We start from the raw sequence: 18,393 nt of genomic DNA, 5'->3' as shown, positions 1-18,393 counted from the left end.
AGAACCTCATCTCCTCCATTCCTGCCTCACCCATTTAAGACTCTTAAAATGCCAATCTTCTAGGTACCATTTCCCATACTTCATGTTCGTTGCTAGTTATGCCTTAGCTAATAATGCTCTTCCCTCCTCAGATTTCTTTTCCCATTCATCTTTTCCTGGCTCATACCCATTCATTCCTCTGTGTAAAAAAACAGCTATCATTGCCAAGAAATCTTCCCCATACTTCCAAGGCTAAGATAATTACATACATCCATTCGACACCTTCCTCTGGTTATCACTATCACAATACTTACTTTAATATACTGAAATTATTGTGTGTCCATCTCCCACAATTTGCTCCTAAACAGCAAAGGCCATCATTTCCATCTTTATATTTTTCAAGTTTAGCATGAAATCTGGGACAAGAGGTACTCAACAAACAAATGTTTCTTGAAGAAAGCAATAAATTAAATTTACTGGGCAAATTAATATGTATATCTTTTTCTCCAAAAATACCTATGTGGTTCATTATATGCTGATAACACCTAAACTTCTATTTACAGCTCTCCTCTCTCTCCTAAGTTTTTGTCAAATAAACAAAAAAACAAAAACAAAAGCTAAAAACAACTGTCAATTAAGCGTCTTACATACACCTCAAAATCAACCTTAATGTATCCATTTTCTTCCTAACCCCTCTCTCAAATGTGCTTATTTTCTTATACTGTCTTTTTTGGTGAATGAATCCAACAACCCAAAATAACCTGGTTAGAAACTTCAGGATCATCCTAAATGCATTTCTTTCCCTCATTTCTCACATCCAAACAGTTATGAAGTCCTGTCGATTTACTGAGATCTTTTCAAGTTCAAGCCCTTGCTTCTTCAAACAGGGCTATGGCAACAGCTTATTAGTATAATGGTCTCACTGCCTAAAGTTCTGAATCCCAGCAATCTATTTCTCATAGAGACAACAGTGATCTTTCTGAAATGCAACATCATCATTTCCCTCCTTTGCTTGGCATCTAATTGTTTACAAGAAAGTCTAAATTCCTTGGGATGGCATAAAAGGTCTTCAATGATCTGTCTCCTGCTGTGTTATCCAGACGTTTCTCTCCTCATCCATTCTATCAAACTATAACCTACCGACAATGAACTTCCTTCAGGTCCCTAAATGTAGCCGTACTATCTCATACATCTATGCTCAAGCAACTCATTCTACCTGGAGTGTTCTCAGGCATTTAGTGATCTTCCAAGCCTGAGGTCTAAGGTGATTCTCCCATAAAACTGTACCTAGATCCATGCCCAACCCAGCCACTACTCAATTCTTTCTTTGGGTTTCCACCAATTTCACATACCATAGTATCTGTTTATCACTTATAAAATTTATTTATTGCAATCTATTTCCCCTAAGAAGCCTATAAATTCCTTGAGGGGAGGGACTATATATAAGTAACCTCTAGCATCCACAGTACCCAATAGTTACACACACTGAAGGTGTTCAATAAACATTTGTTAATAAAAGCTACAAAGTCTTTATATTGGCTTTTAATCCTGTGATAAAACCAGAGTCAATAAAAAATTTAATATACAAAACACTGGCCACATAGACAAAATCCACTAATTTTCTTTTTTAAAAGAAAATAACTAACGGGCATGATTCCCCAAATACACAAAACAAGCTATCATCAACAAATTATAAAGAACGCTTTTTCATTTTTTAAATATTACACATTCTATGTGCAAAGTAAAGAAGCCTGTTTAACACTGTCTAACCTCACCGTTCTACACCTATTTGCTCTTTCTTATCTATAGCCTCATGCTATCCTGCTATCCTTAGATTACACAAAGAAGCTTTTTCAGGCCTATCCCCAGTCCTGTCTGACCCGTAATGTTCTATATTCCAAAGTTAATCCATGCTCTCCCATTATCCTGTCAAAACTTTCCTTCCTGCACTGGGGCAACACTCAGGTAGATGTGGAAGACAAGAAAGCATTCTCCAGAAACCTAAGGACAGTACAAATATATAAAGAACTAAGATGTTTAATATTCCCAAAGACTATCTGCACTTTAAGAGGCAATTATAAATACAAATAAATATTGAATCAGTAAAAGGAGAGAAGACTTCCGAAAACCAAGTTTCCCAATAGGCAAGGAAGACCAAGAATCTGCAAAACTAAGTCTATGCCAACTAACACCACTAGACCTTGAAAAGATGGCAAGATATCTAGTACTCCTTCTTTTTTTTTTTTTTTTGGCCACCCCCACGGCAATGCAGAAGTTTCTGGGACAGGGATCAAACCTGTGCCACGCAGTAATCCAAGCCACAGCAGTGACAATACTGGATGTTCAACCACTAGGCCACCAGAGAACTCCAAGAAATACTGTACTCTTGAATCAATTTTTCATACCTTTTCTAAATGTGTTGAGAAATCCACAATGGATACACATGTGGAAACGAGATCTTCTGAAACCTATAAACTGTCCTTGGCTTGGGTTCAGAGGAATTGAAAACTACGACTTCCTTGTATTTTTCAAGATACAGCAACCAATGAGGTTCTCTCAAAATGAATTTTTAATTCTTATATTTAGATAGGAGTTCCAGTGGTGGTGCAGCGGAAATGTTCCAACTAGGAACCACGAGGTTGTGTGTTCGATCCCAGGCCTCGCTCAGTGGTTAAGGATCCAGCATTGCTGTGAGCCGTGGTGTAGGTCTCAGATGACGCTCGGATCTGGCGTTGCTATGGCTCTGGTGGAGGCCGGCAGCTGTAGCTCCGATTAGACCCCCACCCTGGGAATCTCCATATGCTTCAGGTACCATCCTAAAAAGACAAAAGACAAAAAGAGGAAGGTGTGGTACATATATACAATGGAATACTACTCAGCCATAAAAATGAACAGAATAATGCCATTTGCAGCAACATGGATGCAACTAGAGATTCTCATACTAAGTGGAGTAAATCTGAAAGAGAAAGATGAATACCACAGGATATCACTTACATGTGAATCTAAAATATGGCAAAAACGAACCTATCTACAAAACAGAAACAGATCACGGTCAGGGAGAACAGACTTGTGGTTGCCAGTGAGGACAAAGGAGAGAATGGGACTGACTGGAAGTCTGGGTTATTAGATGCAAACTATTACTTTTTTTCTTTTTTTTGTCTTTTTTGCTATTTCTTGGGCCGCTCTGCGGCATATGGAGGTTCCCAGGATAGGGGTCGAATCGGAGCTGTAGTCTCCGGCCCACGCCAGAGCCACAGCAACGCGGGCTCCGAGCCACGTCTGCGACCTACACCACAGCTCACAGCTACGCCGAATCGTTAACCCACTGAGCAAGGGCAGGGACCGAACCCGCAACCTCATGGTTCCTAGTCGGATTCGTTAACCACTGCACCATGACGGGAACTCCAAAACTATTACATTTAGAATAGATAAGCAATGAGGTCCTACTGTATAGGGAACTATATCCAGTCTCTTGGGATAGACCATGGTGGAAGATAATATAAAAAGAGGAATGTGTATATATATGTATGACGGGGTCATTTTGCTGTACTGTAGATATTGGCACATTGTAAATCGACTATACTTTAATAAAAAATACATAAAATTGAAAAAATTTCCTTGTATTTGCAATACTTTTTCTATATATACCTATACATATTTGTTCTTAAAAAATGCTATTATATAATCTACTTTTTCTACTCACTCATCCTCCTATCTTAATAAATATATTTGCAACACACCACTACTCTGTTCTTTGTACTATCCCACTGTATGGACATACCATTATTTATATAACCAATCCCCTATTTTGACAACTTGAGTTATTTTCCACTTTTAGCAATTATAAAGAGCACAATGATGAATAAACTTGTACATCTATCTTCACAACATATTTGATTATTTTCTAACAATTTTTTAGAAATAGAATTTGAGACAAAGGGAATGAAAGGCATGGAAAGATGAAAGAGTCAGGGAAAGGAGAGGAAAAAAAGAAGACAGAAGGAGAGGTAGAATAGGCAGATTTAAAAATACAGGAGATCTGTGGTGCAGTGAGTTAAGGAACTGGTCTTGTCACTGCAGCACATTGGGTCACCACTGTGGCTCAGGTTAAATCTCTGGACTGGGAATTTCCATGCGCCACAGGCGTGACAAAAAAAAAATTCTGAGTTTATCAACATTAGCAGAGTTGCTCTATTATTTTCAGCAAATTCCAATTACTCAGGTTTACTTAGGTTTACCTAGGCTGAAACTTGCAATCCTAACAAACAAAACACTTCTTTGGAAGCTTTTTTTCTCTGCCTGGAAATTCATGGGATTTTTTTTTTTTTAATCTTTAATTTTAAATAATATTGCTAGACCGAGACTTGTAAGAGTCTCTAAATACTGAGATTTTTACTTCCTGGAATATGGCCATTTTCATATACAGGCTTTTTTTTTTTTTTTCTTTTGTCCTTTTAGGGCCGCACCAGCAGCATATGGAGGTTCCCAGGCTAGGGGTCTAATTGGAGCTGTTGCCACCAGTCTACAACAAAGCCACGGCAATGCCAGTTCAAAGTCGAGTCTGCGACCTACACCACAGCTCATGGCAACACTGGAACCTTAACCCACTGAGCAAAACCAGGGATCAAACCTGCAACCTCATGGTTCCCGTTCAAATTCGTTTCCACTGCGCCACGACGAGAACTACAACACAGGTATTTTTTTAGTGCAGCTTTCTTCATTACGTCTTTGATTACTGCTTCGTTCACAATTTTACTTTTTTCGTTTTGTGTTTAGGAAAAAGAATTTTCCATGTTGAATAGTTTTGGTTTTCTTCCTCTATACCCAGCTCTTTTCTCTCATTCTTTTAGCTTTTTTCATTTCTCCTAGGTCTAGTTCTAGACTGCCATCAATATGGTTTTTCCACAACATAGTATATTTTCCTCCATTTCTGCAATTCAGTGATCATTTGGGAGGTCACATCACAGATCGGTAACCAGATGTCAGGTTACCCACCAATTATTTTTAAAATTGTCTCAATTGCTTTAAAATATATCTTTATGGGAGTTCCTCTCGTGGCACAGTGGAAACGAATCCGACTAGGAACCATGAGGTTGCGGGTTCAATCCCTGGCCTCATTCAGTGGGTTAAGGATCTGGCACTGCTGTTAGCTGTGGTGTAGGTTGTCAGCTACAGCTCTGATTCAACCCCTAGCCTGGGAACCTCCATATGCTGTGGGTGAGGCCCTAAAAGGCAAAAATAACAACAATTATAATAATAAAATAAAATGTCTTTATGAATCAAGAATGTTTTCACATATATCAATGCTGATAGAGATTGTGAGGGTTTGAAAAGGAGAAGGAAAGACAGAGAAGGAAAACTAGGTAGGAAATGGATATAAAAGGAATAATTCCAAAAAGAGAAACTGAAATATTGCGGTAATTTCTTTAAATGAAAAAGGATATTTAAATTTTTAAAAAATGGAAAAAGTGAGAGAAAGCAAACATTCTTGACATTTAATTTCCAAACTCAAAAAATTTTCATTTTCTTACCAATGTTCTCAAAAGCGAAATTATTAACTAGACAGAATATTTGAGGACATTACTGAATCAATGAAACTTTACACTAAAAAGTTTTAGTCAAGCAAACTAGTGACAAGTAACTTATTTATACTGAACAGCAGCAGGCATGCCTGAGTGGCATAATGAAACAAAGTTCTTTATTTGCTATTAATGAAAGATTATACCACCTTAAGAAATGGTAAAGACAGAAAACGTCAATAAGATCAGAAACCACGTGGGGGAGTATTAAAACAAACAAAAAAATCAAGATTCAATTTGACATAAAAACTGTTCAAAAAATATTCATAAATGTAATTTTAACTTAGTAATAAAACAGAAAAAGACTAACCTCTGAACACGTTTCTCATTCAAAACAAGAAAAACCAACCAAACAAAAAGAATTATAATGATTATGACGTGAATGCCCAGTTTTTTGGTGGGAACTAGATTGGGGCATATTGATCACCTAATCAGGTGTGCTTTTTGAAATGTAAAAGAAAATTAAAGAAAGAACTGAAACAACCTATTAAAAAAAAAAGGAAAAGGAAAACAACTCAATGAAGATATAACCACATAGAAAAGCCTAACAGTGCACTTTAGCATATTCATTCACTTTTTAAGGAAGCATATGCTACATACCACTAACAAAAGTACCTTTCCTTCTCATTTGCCACTCAGGTCTTCTCTGATAGCCATAAAAACGGGGGTTGGGGGTGGGAACAGAGAGAATAAAATACTTTCATTTCATATATCCAAAAACACAGACTCATCATTGCATTTAGGAAAAAAGTACATTCTGATAATGTAAGTTTAATTTCTATCCATGCCTCTTCTAGAAAAATACCTGTAAACACAGTATTCACTATAAAATAACCATCTTGGAACTGGTACAGACTTTAAAAGCTTAATTATTAACTATTAAATGTTAATTATTAACTGGTATCAAACATATTACACCTTACTTCTATTCTTCACTATTACTAGAAGATGCATGTAGTTCCATTTTCATTTCTAAAGATAAAGCACATGAGAAACTGCACATAAGATTTTGCTTATCACTGCATTAAGCAGTCTCAATTATCACGTAAGAATTAACACTTAGGGAATAGCGGCATGAGGACCCAACAAAATGGATGAAACAAAACAATCAACTTCTCAACTTTAACACTTTTTATCTGATATACAAGAATAAAAGGAAAGAAATGCTGAGTAAATATTATGTTAATAAGATGTTAAGAGAGTATAAAAGAAATAATTAAAGAAATAAAAGAACATCCTAAAATTATTTGGAAAAAGAATCAAGCAACATTATAAAAAATAATGTTAAGCACTAAGTAGAATGGAATTAGATATGATAAAATGGGTTTTAAACTTACTTAGTAACCGCTTATCAACACCTGACTATTAATTCTAAGAGAGAAAGTGAACTTACATGTAACTCATATTATATGCTAATAAATCTCAAGGGAAAAAATTTGAAAAAAAACAATAAAACTTACAGAAAACAAAAATATGCCTATCCTAATTACAAAGAGTAGTTTTAATGTCTTTGATACATACTTTTAGAATAGAAAAAAAAATGCAAAGGAACAATGAAAAAGAACAGTTACATAAAAGTGGATCAAAGCCAATAAAAAGAGTAAATACTCGGTCTTGTGTTCAAGTGCACCCAGCACAAGTATAATATACGGCAATTTTGCCTAAGGAACAAGAACCATAAATGGCCATATGCTAACTCTGTGAGCTTCTTAGGGTTTAAATAATTCTGTGTACATAACAAACACTCCTGAATTTTGCAGGGATTAATAAAAATAAAAGGAAAAATGTATGCAGCAAATTTTAAATGTAAATGCTCCTAAATTCAAAAACATTTAAACAAATGACACCTTACTAAAATGCTAGGTAGGAAGACACATAGATATAGTATATAAAAAACACATGAGGAGTTCCCTTGTGGCATAGCAGGTTAAAGACACAGCATTATGAATGCAATGGCTCAGGTCATTGCTGTGGTATGAGTTCAATCCCCAGCCCAGGATCTCCCACATGCCTTGGGCATGACCAAAAAAAAAAAAAAAAAGCACATGAAATAATGAGACTGTACAAAAGAAGCCAGAGATATATTACCAGTTATTTTTAGGTGAAGTCTTGTCTGTAATTTCCCATAAGATAACATTTTAATAAGATTTTGTGTTTATTTCAATTCTTAAAATGATCTGAAATGCTATAAAATATTAAGATAGAAAGCACAAGTGAGATGGAGTTCCCGTCATGACTCAGTGGTTAACGAATCTGACTAGGAACCATGAGGTTGCAGGTTCGATCCCTGGCCTTGCTCAGTGGGTTAAGGATCCGGCATTGCTGTGAACTGTGGTGTGGGTCTCAGACGCAGCTCAGATCCAGCATTGCTGTGGCTCTGGCGTAGGCTGGTGACTACAGCTCCGATTCGACCCCTAGCCTGGGAACCTCCATATGCCATGGGAGCGGCCCTAGAAAAGACAAAAAAAAAAACAAACAAACAAACAAACAAAGCACAAGTGAGAGTATTTTCAAAGGGTTAGGAGTACAAGTACCATGAAAGCTAGCCTATCAAGAATCCTTGGGGAGTTCCCGTCGTGGCGCAGTGGTTAACGAATCCGACTAGGAACCATGAGGTTGCGGGTTCGGTCCCTGCCCTTGCTCAGTGGGTTAATGATCCGGTGTTGCCGTGAGCTGTGGTGTAGGTTGCAGACGCAGCTCGGATCCCGTGTTGCTGTGGCTCTGGCGTAGGCCGGTGGCTACAGCTCCGATTCAACCCCTAGCCTAGGAACCTCCATATGCCGAGGGAGCGGCCCAAGAAATAGCAACAACAACAATAACAACAACAACAAAAAGACCAAAAAAAAAAAAGAAAAAAGAAAAAAGAATCCTTGGGAGTCACACAGGACAGAATTTTCCAAATGGCTCAAATAAAAATCTTACTTTAAAATTTTGTTAAAAGTCTTAGAAAGATACACAGAAAAACACACATGAATCTGCCTGCCTTCTTAGAGAACAGACTAGAAGGATCTGTTTTGTATGACAGACCCAGGGATGACAATATGAACACATAGTACACAATCTGATTGCCCTCAGGATTCACTGAAATGTACAGAGCAATATTTTCATACATTGTTGTTGACTGATTGTTTCTTTATCTATGATGTACTTTTGCCTTTTTTCTTAGCAGTGCCTTTCTTTCTATGGATGCCCTCCTTTCCCATTTTGTTATGTTACTTGTAAACAGTTCAGTGATTAAGGGTACAGTTTAGGACAGCCGCAATAAGCCACAGGACACTCATATTCCCACTCTGCCAAACACAGCTCTAAACCTCAGTTTCTTCATTTGCAAAATACAGATAATAATAGCACCTTAGTGCATAAGGTTGCTTTGACACCTGAGATAAAGCCAATGAAGTATTTAATTGGCACAGAACTTGGCATACAGTAAACAGTCAATAAAAGTTAGCTATTTCTTTTCTTCCTATTATCACCTCAGAAATAAGCTCAATTTTTGGAAAAATACATTTGCTCATGTGTATATGTCTAGAATAAAGTCTGGAAAAAATTCTCGAAAAGCTAACAGTGTTTCGATGAAATAACATTTCACATTAACTAGGACCACTAAAATCAAAAACACAGACAATAACAAATGTGGACTGGCAAGGCTAAATGAGAATTCCAAGTGGTGCAGCCATTTTGGAAAACAACTTAGTTTCTTAAAAAGTTAAGGTTATTATATGATCCAACAATTCCACTCCTTGGTATCCATAAGAAATGAAATATTAGGCTCACATAAAGACTTGTGCACAAATATTTATTGCAGTATTGTTCGATCAACCCTAATGCCCATCAACTGTGAATAGATGAGCAAAATGCGGAATTCCGCACTATGGAATACTATTTAGCAATAAAAAGAAATGAAATACTGATACATCTACAATATAAAGGAACTTCAAAAACACTATGCTGAGTCAAAGAAGCCAGACATAAAAGACCACATATGTATGACGTACAGTTATATGAAATGTCCAGAAAAGGCAAATAAGGACACAGAAAGGAGATTAGTAGATGCCCAGAGCTGAGGCTGTAACAGGGATTAAATGTAAATGGCTGCTAGGCTTCTTACAGGGGTGATGGACATGTTCTAAAACTAGACTGTGGTGATGGTTGCACAACTCAATGAAATTTAGTAAAAATTGTTACATTTAAAATGGGCATATTTTATAGACTGTAAATTACAATATCAATGAAGTTTTTTATAAAGCTAACTATGGTTATCTCCATTTTCATGGGTGATTTTTCCCCAAATTTTATTTTTAAAAGGATTTGTTAAAAAAAAAAAAAAGTAACTTACAGGACTTACATGTAACTGAAAGTAAACTAAGGCACAAGGACTCTCCTTTGAATAAATTGCTTGGTCCTCATATATCTATTTTGTCTGTATCTTTTATCGATTAATTGATTTCTCAGTAAGTTGTGGATAAATAGTTATTAAGGAGCTGATTAGTGAAGTTTCACTGTATATTCTCTTGGATTCAAAGTTGAGAGAAAAACATTAACTGTCCCACATGGAGTTTTCTAAACTCCAGAAGTAATACTGTGATATGAAATACTTTTAAAATTGTTTTTCACAACCTTGTCTGAATAAGAAGATAACATAGGCTCTGCTCTATAGACTGATGTAGTTATATCAAGTCTAAATCTAATTAAAACAAAAATATCAGCAGCAGAATACAAACAGTTTAAATACTTGGGCCCAGGACTCTTTTTTAAAGAGGTTTCTCAAGACTCATGAAAAATAGTCTCAGAATAACCCCCTTCTAGCTTTATGAAACAGAAACCAGCCAAAGACAGTATTTGACTGTATGAAGATATACAGCAGACCCTTGAACAAAAACAATATGGATTTGAACTGCATGAGTCCACTTACACATGGATTTTAAAAGTAAACACTACAGTACTACTCGACCCAAAGCTGGCTGACTCCAAGGATGCAGAACCATGAATATGGAGGGCTGACTAAAGAGTTATACTCAGTTTCAACTGCTTGGAGGGTGGGTGCCCCGACCCCTACGCTATTCAAGCACATGCTATACCCTGAAAATAGAATCCCAAATAAATCAAATTATGTCTAAAAAATTGGGATAAAGGAACTTTTATTAGTTTCCTGGTGCTGCTTCAACAAATTACCACAAAGTTGGTAGTTTAAAACAACAGAAATTTGGAGTTCCTGGGGTGGTGCAGCGGAAACGAATGCGACTAGGAACCATGATGTTGCCGGTTTGATTCCTGGCCTCGCTCAGTGGGTTAAGGATCCATCACTGTGGTGAGCTGTGGTGTAGGTCGCAGACGTGGCTCAGATCCCGCACTGCTATGGCTATGGTGTAGGCCAGCAGCAACAGCTCCAATTCAACCCCTAGCCTGGGAACCTCCATATGCCGTGGGTGTGGCCCTAAAAAAAGACAAAAGACAAATAAATAAATAAATAACACAAATATGTTCTCTCACAGTTCTGGAGGCCCAAAGTCTGAATTCAAGGTGCTAGTAGAGCCATCCTGCCACTGTAAGTTCCAGGGAAGACTGCTCCTTTGCCCCATCCTAGCTTCTGATGACACCTGGCATTTCTTGATTTATGGCACCATAATGCCAATCTCTGCCTGCCTCTGTCTTTACCACAGCGTTCTTCCTCTGTATGTCTCTGTGTCCTTTAGGTATAAGGATATCAGTCACTAGATTTAGTTCCTACCCTTAAATCCAAGATGATTGCATTTTGAGATGCTTAACTAATTACATCTGCAAAGATCCTATCGGAAAGAGACCAGATCAATTGTTTATTGTAACTGAAACTATATGAAAGGCTCATTCTCTTAGGAAAAAATATCACTGAAAAAAAATCCTGACAACTCAAATTTGAAACTGTTTTGTGCCTTCTCAGTAGGATACGTCTTCCCATTTTAATTGTGTCCTTTTCTCAGTAGAAAATATCCTATAACTTCAGCAGGAAATTCTATCATAAAAAAATTCTAAAATACATGTAAAGAGATGAATGGAAATGTTTTACTATGTCAACTTTTTTTCCAAAGGCTGTTTCTATCCCGGTGTTCCCCATCCCAGTGAATGCCTTCTCCAAAAACCTTGTAGTTCTGGCTATGATTGTTGTCGTGCAATCAACCCATCAGCAAAGCAACCAACCCATCAGCAAATCCTGTCAACAGCTTTAATATATGTTCCAGATGCAACCAATTCTATTCCATCACCACCAGCCTGGTCCAAATCACCATCATTTCTGGCCAAAGTTGAGACTTTTAAAATGTAAATCTGCTTTGTCACCTTCTATAAAACTCTACAGTGACTTCCAGCACAGATGCAATAAAATCTAAAGAAGCCCTTTTCTTCTACCTTCTCCTTCTCACTCTTCCCCAGCCACACAAGCTTGGAAAGTACCTCGTCATGCTGTTCCCTCTATTTGTTTCATCCAGGTATTTGAAGGGTCACCTCATTGAAAGGCCTTTCCTGACAACCCTACCTAAAACTGAACTCCTGGTCATTCTCCTTTGACCTTTCTGAACTATTTTTTTTTGACATAATAACAATCTAACAATATATTAGTTTGTTTTTTAATGTTAGCCTCATTGCCCTGGAAAATGAAAGCATATCTGGCTCAATGCTATATGCCCAGCACTCCAACAGTATCTGGCATGTACTAGTTCAACAAATACCTGAATGAAGAACATACCTAAGTTTTGAATGGCAACAATAATGTGTTCACGTATTTTCCCTCTTCAAATTCCCTCCTTTTAGTGAGGAGTATTATGACAAATATTCCTACAAATTACTTCTGATTCACAATGCGTTTTTATTCTGGTTCGAAAAAACAATTACCAACACAAGTTTCTCCGCAAGTTACACATTATCAGGAGAGACAAAAAGATGCCTGCCATGACATGGAAAAGAAAGAGCTAGAAAGGAAACAGTCCGTTGATCTTGATACCACTCTTTCCAACTACACCTCATTTCTGACTTTCTCCTTCCCACATAGGACTCCTACTTTCCAAAAACACAAGAATGCTTTCATCAGTAGTTAGGGCTATTGCATCTGCTTCATCTGTCATCCCCCTGAATAGTGTCCCAAAGTAAATTTCAAGGAATAATGTTTCCTGAGGGTGTTGACAGACAGGGAAAGGGGTCAAACAAATTTAGGAAAAATTTCATTAAGCAAAACTGAGGGGTTTTTTTCTTTACTGTAGAGGACTCCTCAGAATCTTAACTATGTTAATGTGCACTATAAATCTCCACAATGGAAAGAGTTACACGTGGTAACCCAAACTTATTTTTTTCAACTCAAACCTAATGGAATTTTTCTTTCAGTCATTTCATTCATTGAGCCCTTCTTTCCTAGCTACCTCAAAAATTCTGGCAGCCTGACAGTGAAAACACTTTGTATTTTAGATATCAAGAAAGGTTTAAAAGGAGACTTGCTAATGATTATATTTATTTATACTATGATTAAAATAATTCACTGTAATAATTTTATAATCAAAATAATTCATTATTGGGAATAATAATGAGTTATTCCCAATAATGGGGGTAAGTCATTTTTTGTAAATGGTCAAGAGCGACAGAAATTAAGAGAATTATTACAAGTAGCAGAAAACTGGGGTCAAAAGCAATCAGGCAACTTTCCCTCCACCCATACATCTTTTTTATAACATACTAACCAAAACAAGGGTGAGATTGGAGGAGTAGAAGGAAGCAAGCTCTGGTAAGTTTTTAGCCTAAGTATATTTACATTTCTGGAGGAGACTATAATTATAGGTAAGAGACTCCGTAAGAAACTAAACCAGTAGGATCACTTTGGAACATGATGAACACAAATTCACACCTTGTCTGATGCAAAAATTACTTCCTTCACAATTCCTCTTTTTCTCCATCATTCTCCCATCTCACTGCAGGGATCCCACCCTCATCACTGACTCTGCAGGGTTACCCTTGTCTCTAAAACCTTCTTCTGGTCACCCCTTTCACTCCTATTCTGAATCACTGCCAGCTTCCAACCTTGAACTCACTCATCCTAACATCTGCAGAGTATCTTCACAGATATCTGATGTCAGAGGCAGAAGTTGAACTCGTCATAGATAGCTCTAACACCAAAGAAACTCTTGAAACTTGGGGACCTGATTGGAATATGGCCCAATTGCACCCTCCCCACGAAACAAACAATGCTACTACCTTCAAGCCCAATCTCTCAACAATCCTAAATTCTTTGAGCTAAAAATAGCTCAGCTGTTGTCTCATCTGCCAGCAGATGGCCAGACTATTTTTAATTCAGGATGCTGGAGAGCAGGAATGGATCAGGCTAAGCTAGGGCAGCCTAGAGGCCCTCACTCTGCGGAGTTCAGCATTTGCTGCAGAGCTATAGTGGGGCAGGTACCAAGAGAGGGCAACCTAGAGCTATTCTTGGGTCTGTGGGCTTCACACTGATTGTAACAATATAGGTGTATGGGGTTTTGTTTCTTTTTTTTTTTTTAACCACTTACTTCAAAATAAAGTCTGAAATGTAAGATAATTTAATGAAAGTTTTAAATAATCGGCTTTAAAGGTTTCATTATTTTTCTTTTTGGGTAAATAAAAGTCCTGTAAGTGGTGTCTTTGAGAATGGATTTTGTATAATAAAGTAAAATCTCCCCAATCTAGATAAAGTTTTCTAAAAGCTATACTTAACAACAAAAAATACAATTTTCTTAAGAATACGTGATGAGCTGAATGAAATCTTGTGACTATTATTTACAGGCCATTTTGCTAAAAGGTAATTGAATTAATTTTGAGTATTAGTGCTTTGAAATCTACTCACACACCAATAAAATTTTAAAACACAAAGGATTAAAAGCCTGGATATAAAAATACTATATATTTGCTTGTTTCTTGTCCATTTCCCTTCAGCTCCATATTAGGTACTCAATATAAATTCGGGGCAGGGGGTGGAGACGGAATGAATGCAGGCAGGTACACTTAGAAGGGTCGTAACGACACCCACCTTTCTACTACCATGAACCAACTCCTATCCTCTCACAATCAGGGAGGACCAAACTAGGCCATTCCAGTTTACACTTCCACCCAGCTTGATAGACATACAGATATTAAGAGACCAAAGTGGGCCTGAGCCAGGTCACAACAGCGAAGAAGAAAAGGAAGATCTATAACAGTTTCCAGGGATACCATCTACTACAAAATATTACACTTTCTGAAAAGATAAAATGGGTTATCCTATCAACTTATGTTTGGGAGATAATGCAGATGGATAACTAGAAGGGAAGAAAACAAAGGTCATCAGAGATTAACTACCAGGAGACTGCTCCATGAGATTTTGTAGCAGACTAAATGTAGCTATAAAATGTGAGGGAAAAGCTCTATATATCAAGTAAAGAAAGTACTTTGTGCCTAGTCCCTGCATGGGTAGTCACATTCTTCATAATAAGCTTCTCCTAACTAAAAGGGGCAAAAAAACAAACAAACAACCCCCCCCCAAACTGGAGTTCCCATCGTGACTCAGTCGTTAACGAATCCGAATAGGAATCATGAAGTTGCAGGTTCCATCCCTGGCCCCATTCAGTGGGTTAAGGATCCAGTGGTACCGTGAGCTGTGGTGTAGGCTGAAGACGTGGCTCGGATCTGGCGTTGCTGTGGCTATGGTGTAGGCTGGCGGCTACAGCTCTGATTGGACCCCTAGCCTGGGAACCTCCGTATGCCGTGGGTGCAGCCCTAGAAAAGACAAAAAGCAAAAAACAAACCCCAAACTGGCTAAACATCAAACAATCTTGGTACAGCTGGTACACACACTACCAAGAGGTCCCTATGTCTAGAAATAGCAAGGACCAAGCTATAAGCCCTCTAAGGATGCCAATCAAGAGAGGCAGGAATACTCTCAACGGGCAAGTTAACAGAACAGTGTGTTCACATTCATGGCACATTAGAGAGGAAGCAACCTTACAATCATTAAGTTCAACATCCTAATTTTAAAGAGAAGGAAACTAAGGCCCAGGGACTTTATTACACTGCAAAGCAAGAGAACTGGGATTTAAACCCAGGATTGCACATTCTCCTCCCAGTGAGCTCTCGGTTAAAATATACTTACATTAGCATCTTGGGGAGAGAGAGAGAGAATAAATATATAAATAATGTATACACTATATATACAGACACACACAGAGAGTCCATTTCTTCATTCTAACACTTGTAATTGAGTGTATTAAAAGTATACTTTAACATGGAAAATATAGTTTCATACACTAAAAATTTAGTTTGAACTTAACTGCTTTAACCTGCAAGTTACTCATAAGCCTACACAGAACAATTCTTTTAAAAATTCCCCAAATCACTCCTTCCCTCATCCCACCCCAAATTAATAATTATTTCTTTTAGGACAAAATTTAAATTCAATCTTCACCACTGTACAACATCTTCTTATACACCTAAAACAGTCTTTTGCTAGCTACAATAGCAAAAGCTGAACTTCTGATTCATGAAGGGTAAAAAAAACTAAACTTAAACTCATTATATATAAAATTCAAAAAAAATTTAATGAAAAAATTTTAACGTTTTTCATACCACTTCAAAGGATCCGAAATAGAAGATGAAAAAAGTATAGATTATAGCAAGTTAAAAAGTCTGTACAGTACAAAAAAATTGTATTGGAGAAATAATTATTAAAAATTATAATAATAAAATACAATCTAAGTATTGGAAAAAAGTCTTCTACTTATTTAAATAATTAAAAGGCAAAGTTGCTTTTAAGCTGTCGTGACCTTTAGCATACATCTAAATTATTCTGGATTTTTTTTTCCCCTTCAAGGATCCTTTTTTCCCAAAGCCCACTTAACAAGCTTCGTTTTCTCTCAATTTGATGTAGTCTATTTCCGGGACTATAAAATAAAGCGCAGGCATTAGGAATTCATCTTTGTGTTTAATGTTCTGGTCTCGCCTTAAACGAATTCATCCTTGATGGATGCAACAGATCCACCGGTGGGTCCTCTCTAACAATTCCTCATCTGCCTGGCCTCGCTGTAGGTATTGTTCGGACTTACCCGGCTATGGGCTTCATTACACTAGATCGCTTCCGTCTGAACTATAAATCAGAATTCAAGCTTGAGAGCAGCTGCCACGGTCCAAACATGTGGCTGGTGAGTGTCATTGTCTTTTTCCTCTTCCCTATTCAAACCCTTCCTTCCTTGTCCCTAAAGCCATCTTATCTAAAGGTCCTATCCTTCCCCGCTTTTATCTCGCCCCCCCACCCCTTAATCTCCGGTCTAGTTCTTCCAGGTCAGCCCAGTCGGATACCACATTACTCTGTTTTTCCCGTGGCGGAGGCGGAGAGATGTCATAACAGGCTGCACCTCTCGCAAACCCCTTCTCGAGACTGTCAACAAGGGAACAACTTCAGCCTAGCTTCCCAAAGTACCACGCCAAACGACAAAGTTATGGAAATTACAAGACGGAACCCTTCCCACGCCCAATCCTGCCAAATCAGCTCCACCTCAATTTTCCACGCCAATAAACAACAGCTCCTCTTGCTGCCGCCTCACAAAGGGTGAGAGCCTGTCCGCACCGCACGGTCGGCCGACCCAACCTGCTCTTCCCGAGTCGAGCCCGAGCGCAGCCGCCGGCCCCGGGCCGAGCCCACTAACTGCCCTTCCTCCTCCACCCTGCTTCTGCCCCCCATCCAGCCGAGTTACTGTCAACTCCAGCCAGGCGGCCGGGGCTCGGCGAGGGCTCCCCGAGGTCAGCGGCGCCCGCCCAGGGCGAGCCCCCAGCGACCCCACCTCCCGCGCCGGCGCCCCCCCCTCCCCCACCCCCATCCCCATCCCCGGCCTCCTCCCCACTCACCTAACGCCACCTCGCACGCTTTGCGCAGTTGGGAGTGATGCGCCTTCTTCACTTCCTTGTCGGCCAAAATCTTCTCCAGGGCCCGGGTCAGGAACATGTTCTTCGTCTTCTTCCCCTCATACATGGACGCAGAGAAGGAGGCGGCGGCTCGTCCGACCCGCGGCTCCCAGCGGCTGGAGGGGAGGAGGAGGGGGAGGAAAAGCGGAGAGAAAGGAGAGGGGGTGGAGGTGGGGAAGAGGAGGCGTGGAGGGCAGCGGCAGGATCAGGAAGGGGCGGGCGGCCGAGGAGCGCGGAGGTCGTCACCGCCCCCAGAGGGGCCGCGCCCGTGGGACCTCCGCTTCTCCCCGCCCGGGGGTCGTTCGCCGGCCACCCCGCTCCACTTGCCCCTCCGGCCCGGGGGCGGCGAGGGAGCCCAGCTCGGCGGCCGTCAGCCGGGGGCCGAGGGACGAGGCGGCGGCTCAGAGGCCCGGTGAGAGCAGGGCTGCCCTGGCTACTGTGGGGATTAGCACCCGCCGTGGCCGCGGACTGGCCTCCATCACCGCCGACCTGCCCCGGCCGCCATGTTGGGAGGAAACGACGCGTCACGCAGCGGCCGAACGGCTGCAGAGGAGGAAGCGGCGGCGGCAGCGTCGGCTGCCCAGAGCTGCCGCGGCGCCGGGAGGCAGGGGGCGGAGGGCGGCGCGGGAGGAGCTGCTCGAGCCGCAGCGCTACGGCGGCCCGGCGGGGCCTCGCCGCCTCCCGCGTTTGCCTGCAGGGCGGCGTGGGGCGTGGCGGGCGTCCTGCGGCGCCACGCGGGGCGCTTCGGGCTCCTCACCCGGGCTGCGCCCTGGCACTCGGAACCCCCGGGGCGGAAGCTCCTACTGAATGAATGGGTCTCCCAGCTGCGCTGCATCCACGTATCGGAAGTATATGGAGAGCCCCCCGGTGGGCGCGCGGCCCCTTCCGCTCCAGGGGTCACGGAAACAGCCGCCCG

General features: G+C 40.1%; 1 protein-coding gene across 2 annotated transcripts in view; it reads right to left on the bottom strand.

Annotated features, from left to right (window-relative positions):
- ARFGEF1 (ADP ribosylation factor guanine nucleotide exchange factor 1) overlaps positions 1 to 17,996 on the bottom strand; it is a 147,060-nt gene extending 129,064 nt beyond the window's left edge. The window contains exon 1 of one of the 2 annotated variants that reach the window (XM_047783799.1): positions 17,421 to 17,996. In XM_047783799.1, coding sequence (XP_047639755.1) covers positions 17,421 to 17,544 — 124 coding nt within the window. In that variant the 5' untranslated portion in view covers positions 17,545 to 17,996. The remainder of the gene's footprint in view (positions 1 to 17,420) is intronic. The other variant, XM_047783800.1, reaches the window with a different exon arrangement.
- Positions 17,997 to 18,393: the final 397 nt, after the last annotated feature.

Source organism: Phacochoerus africanus, chromosome 6 (assembly GCF_016906955.1).
Source record: "Phacochoerus africanus isolate WHEZ1 chromosome 6, ROS_Pafr_v1, whole genome shotgun sequence".
NCBI lineage: Eukaryota > Metazoa > Chordata > Mammalia > Artiodactyla > Suidae > Phacochoerus > Phacochoerus africanus.
The sequence above is the reverse complement of the archived record's forward strand: the minus strand, read 5'-3'. Positions and strand labels throughout refer to the sequence as shown.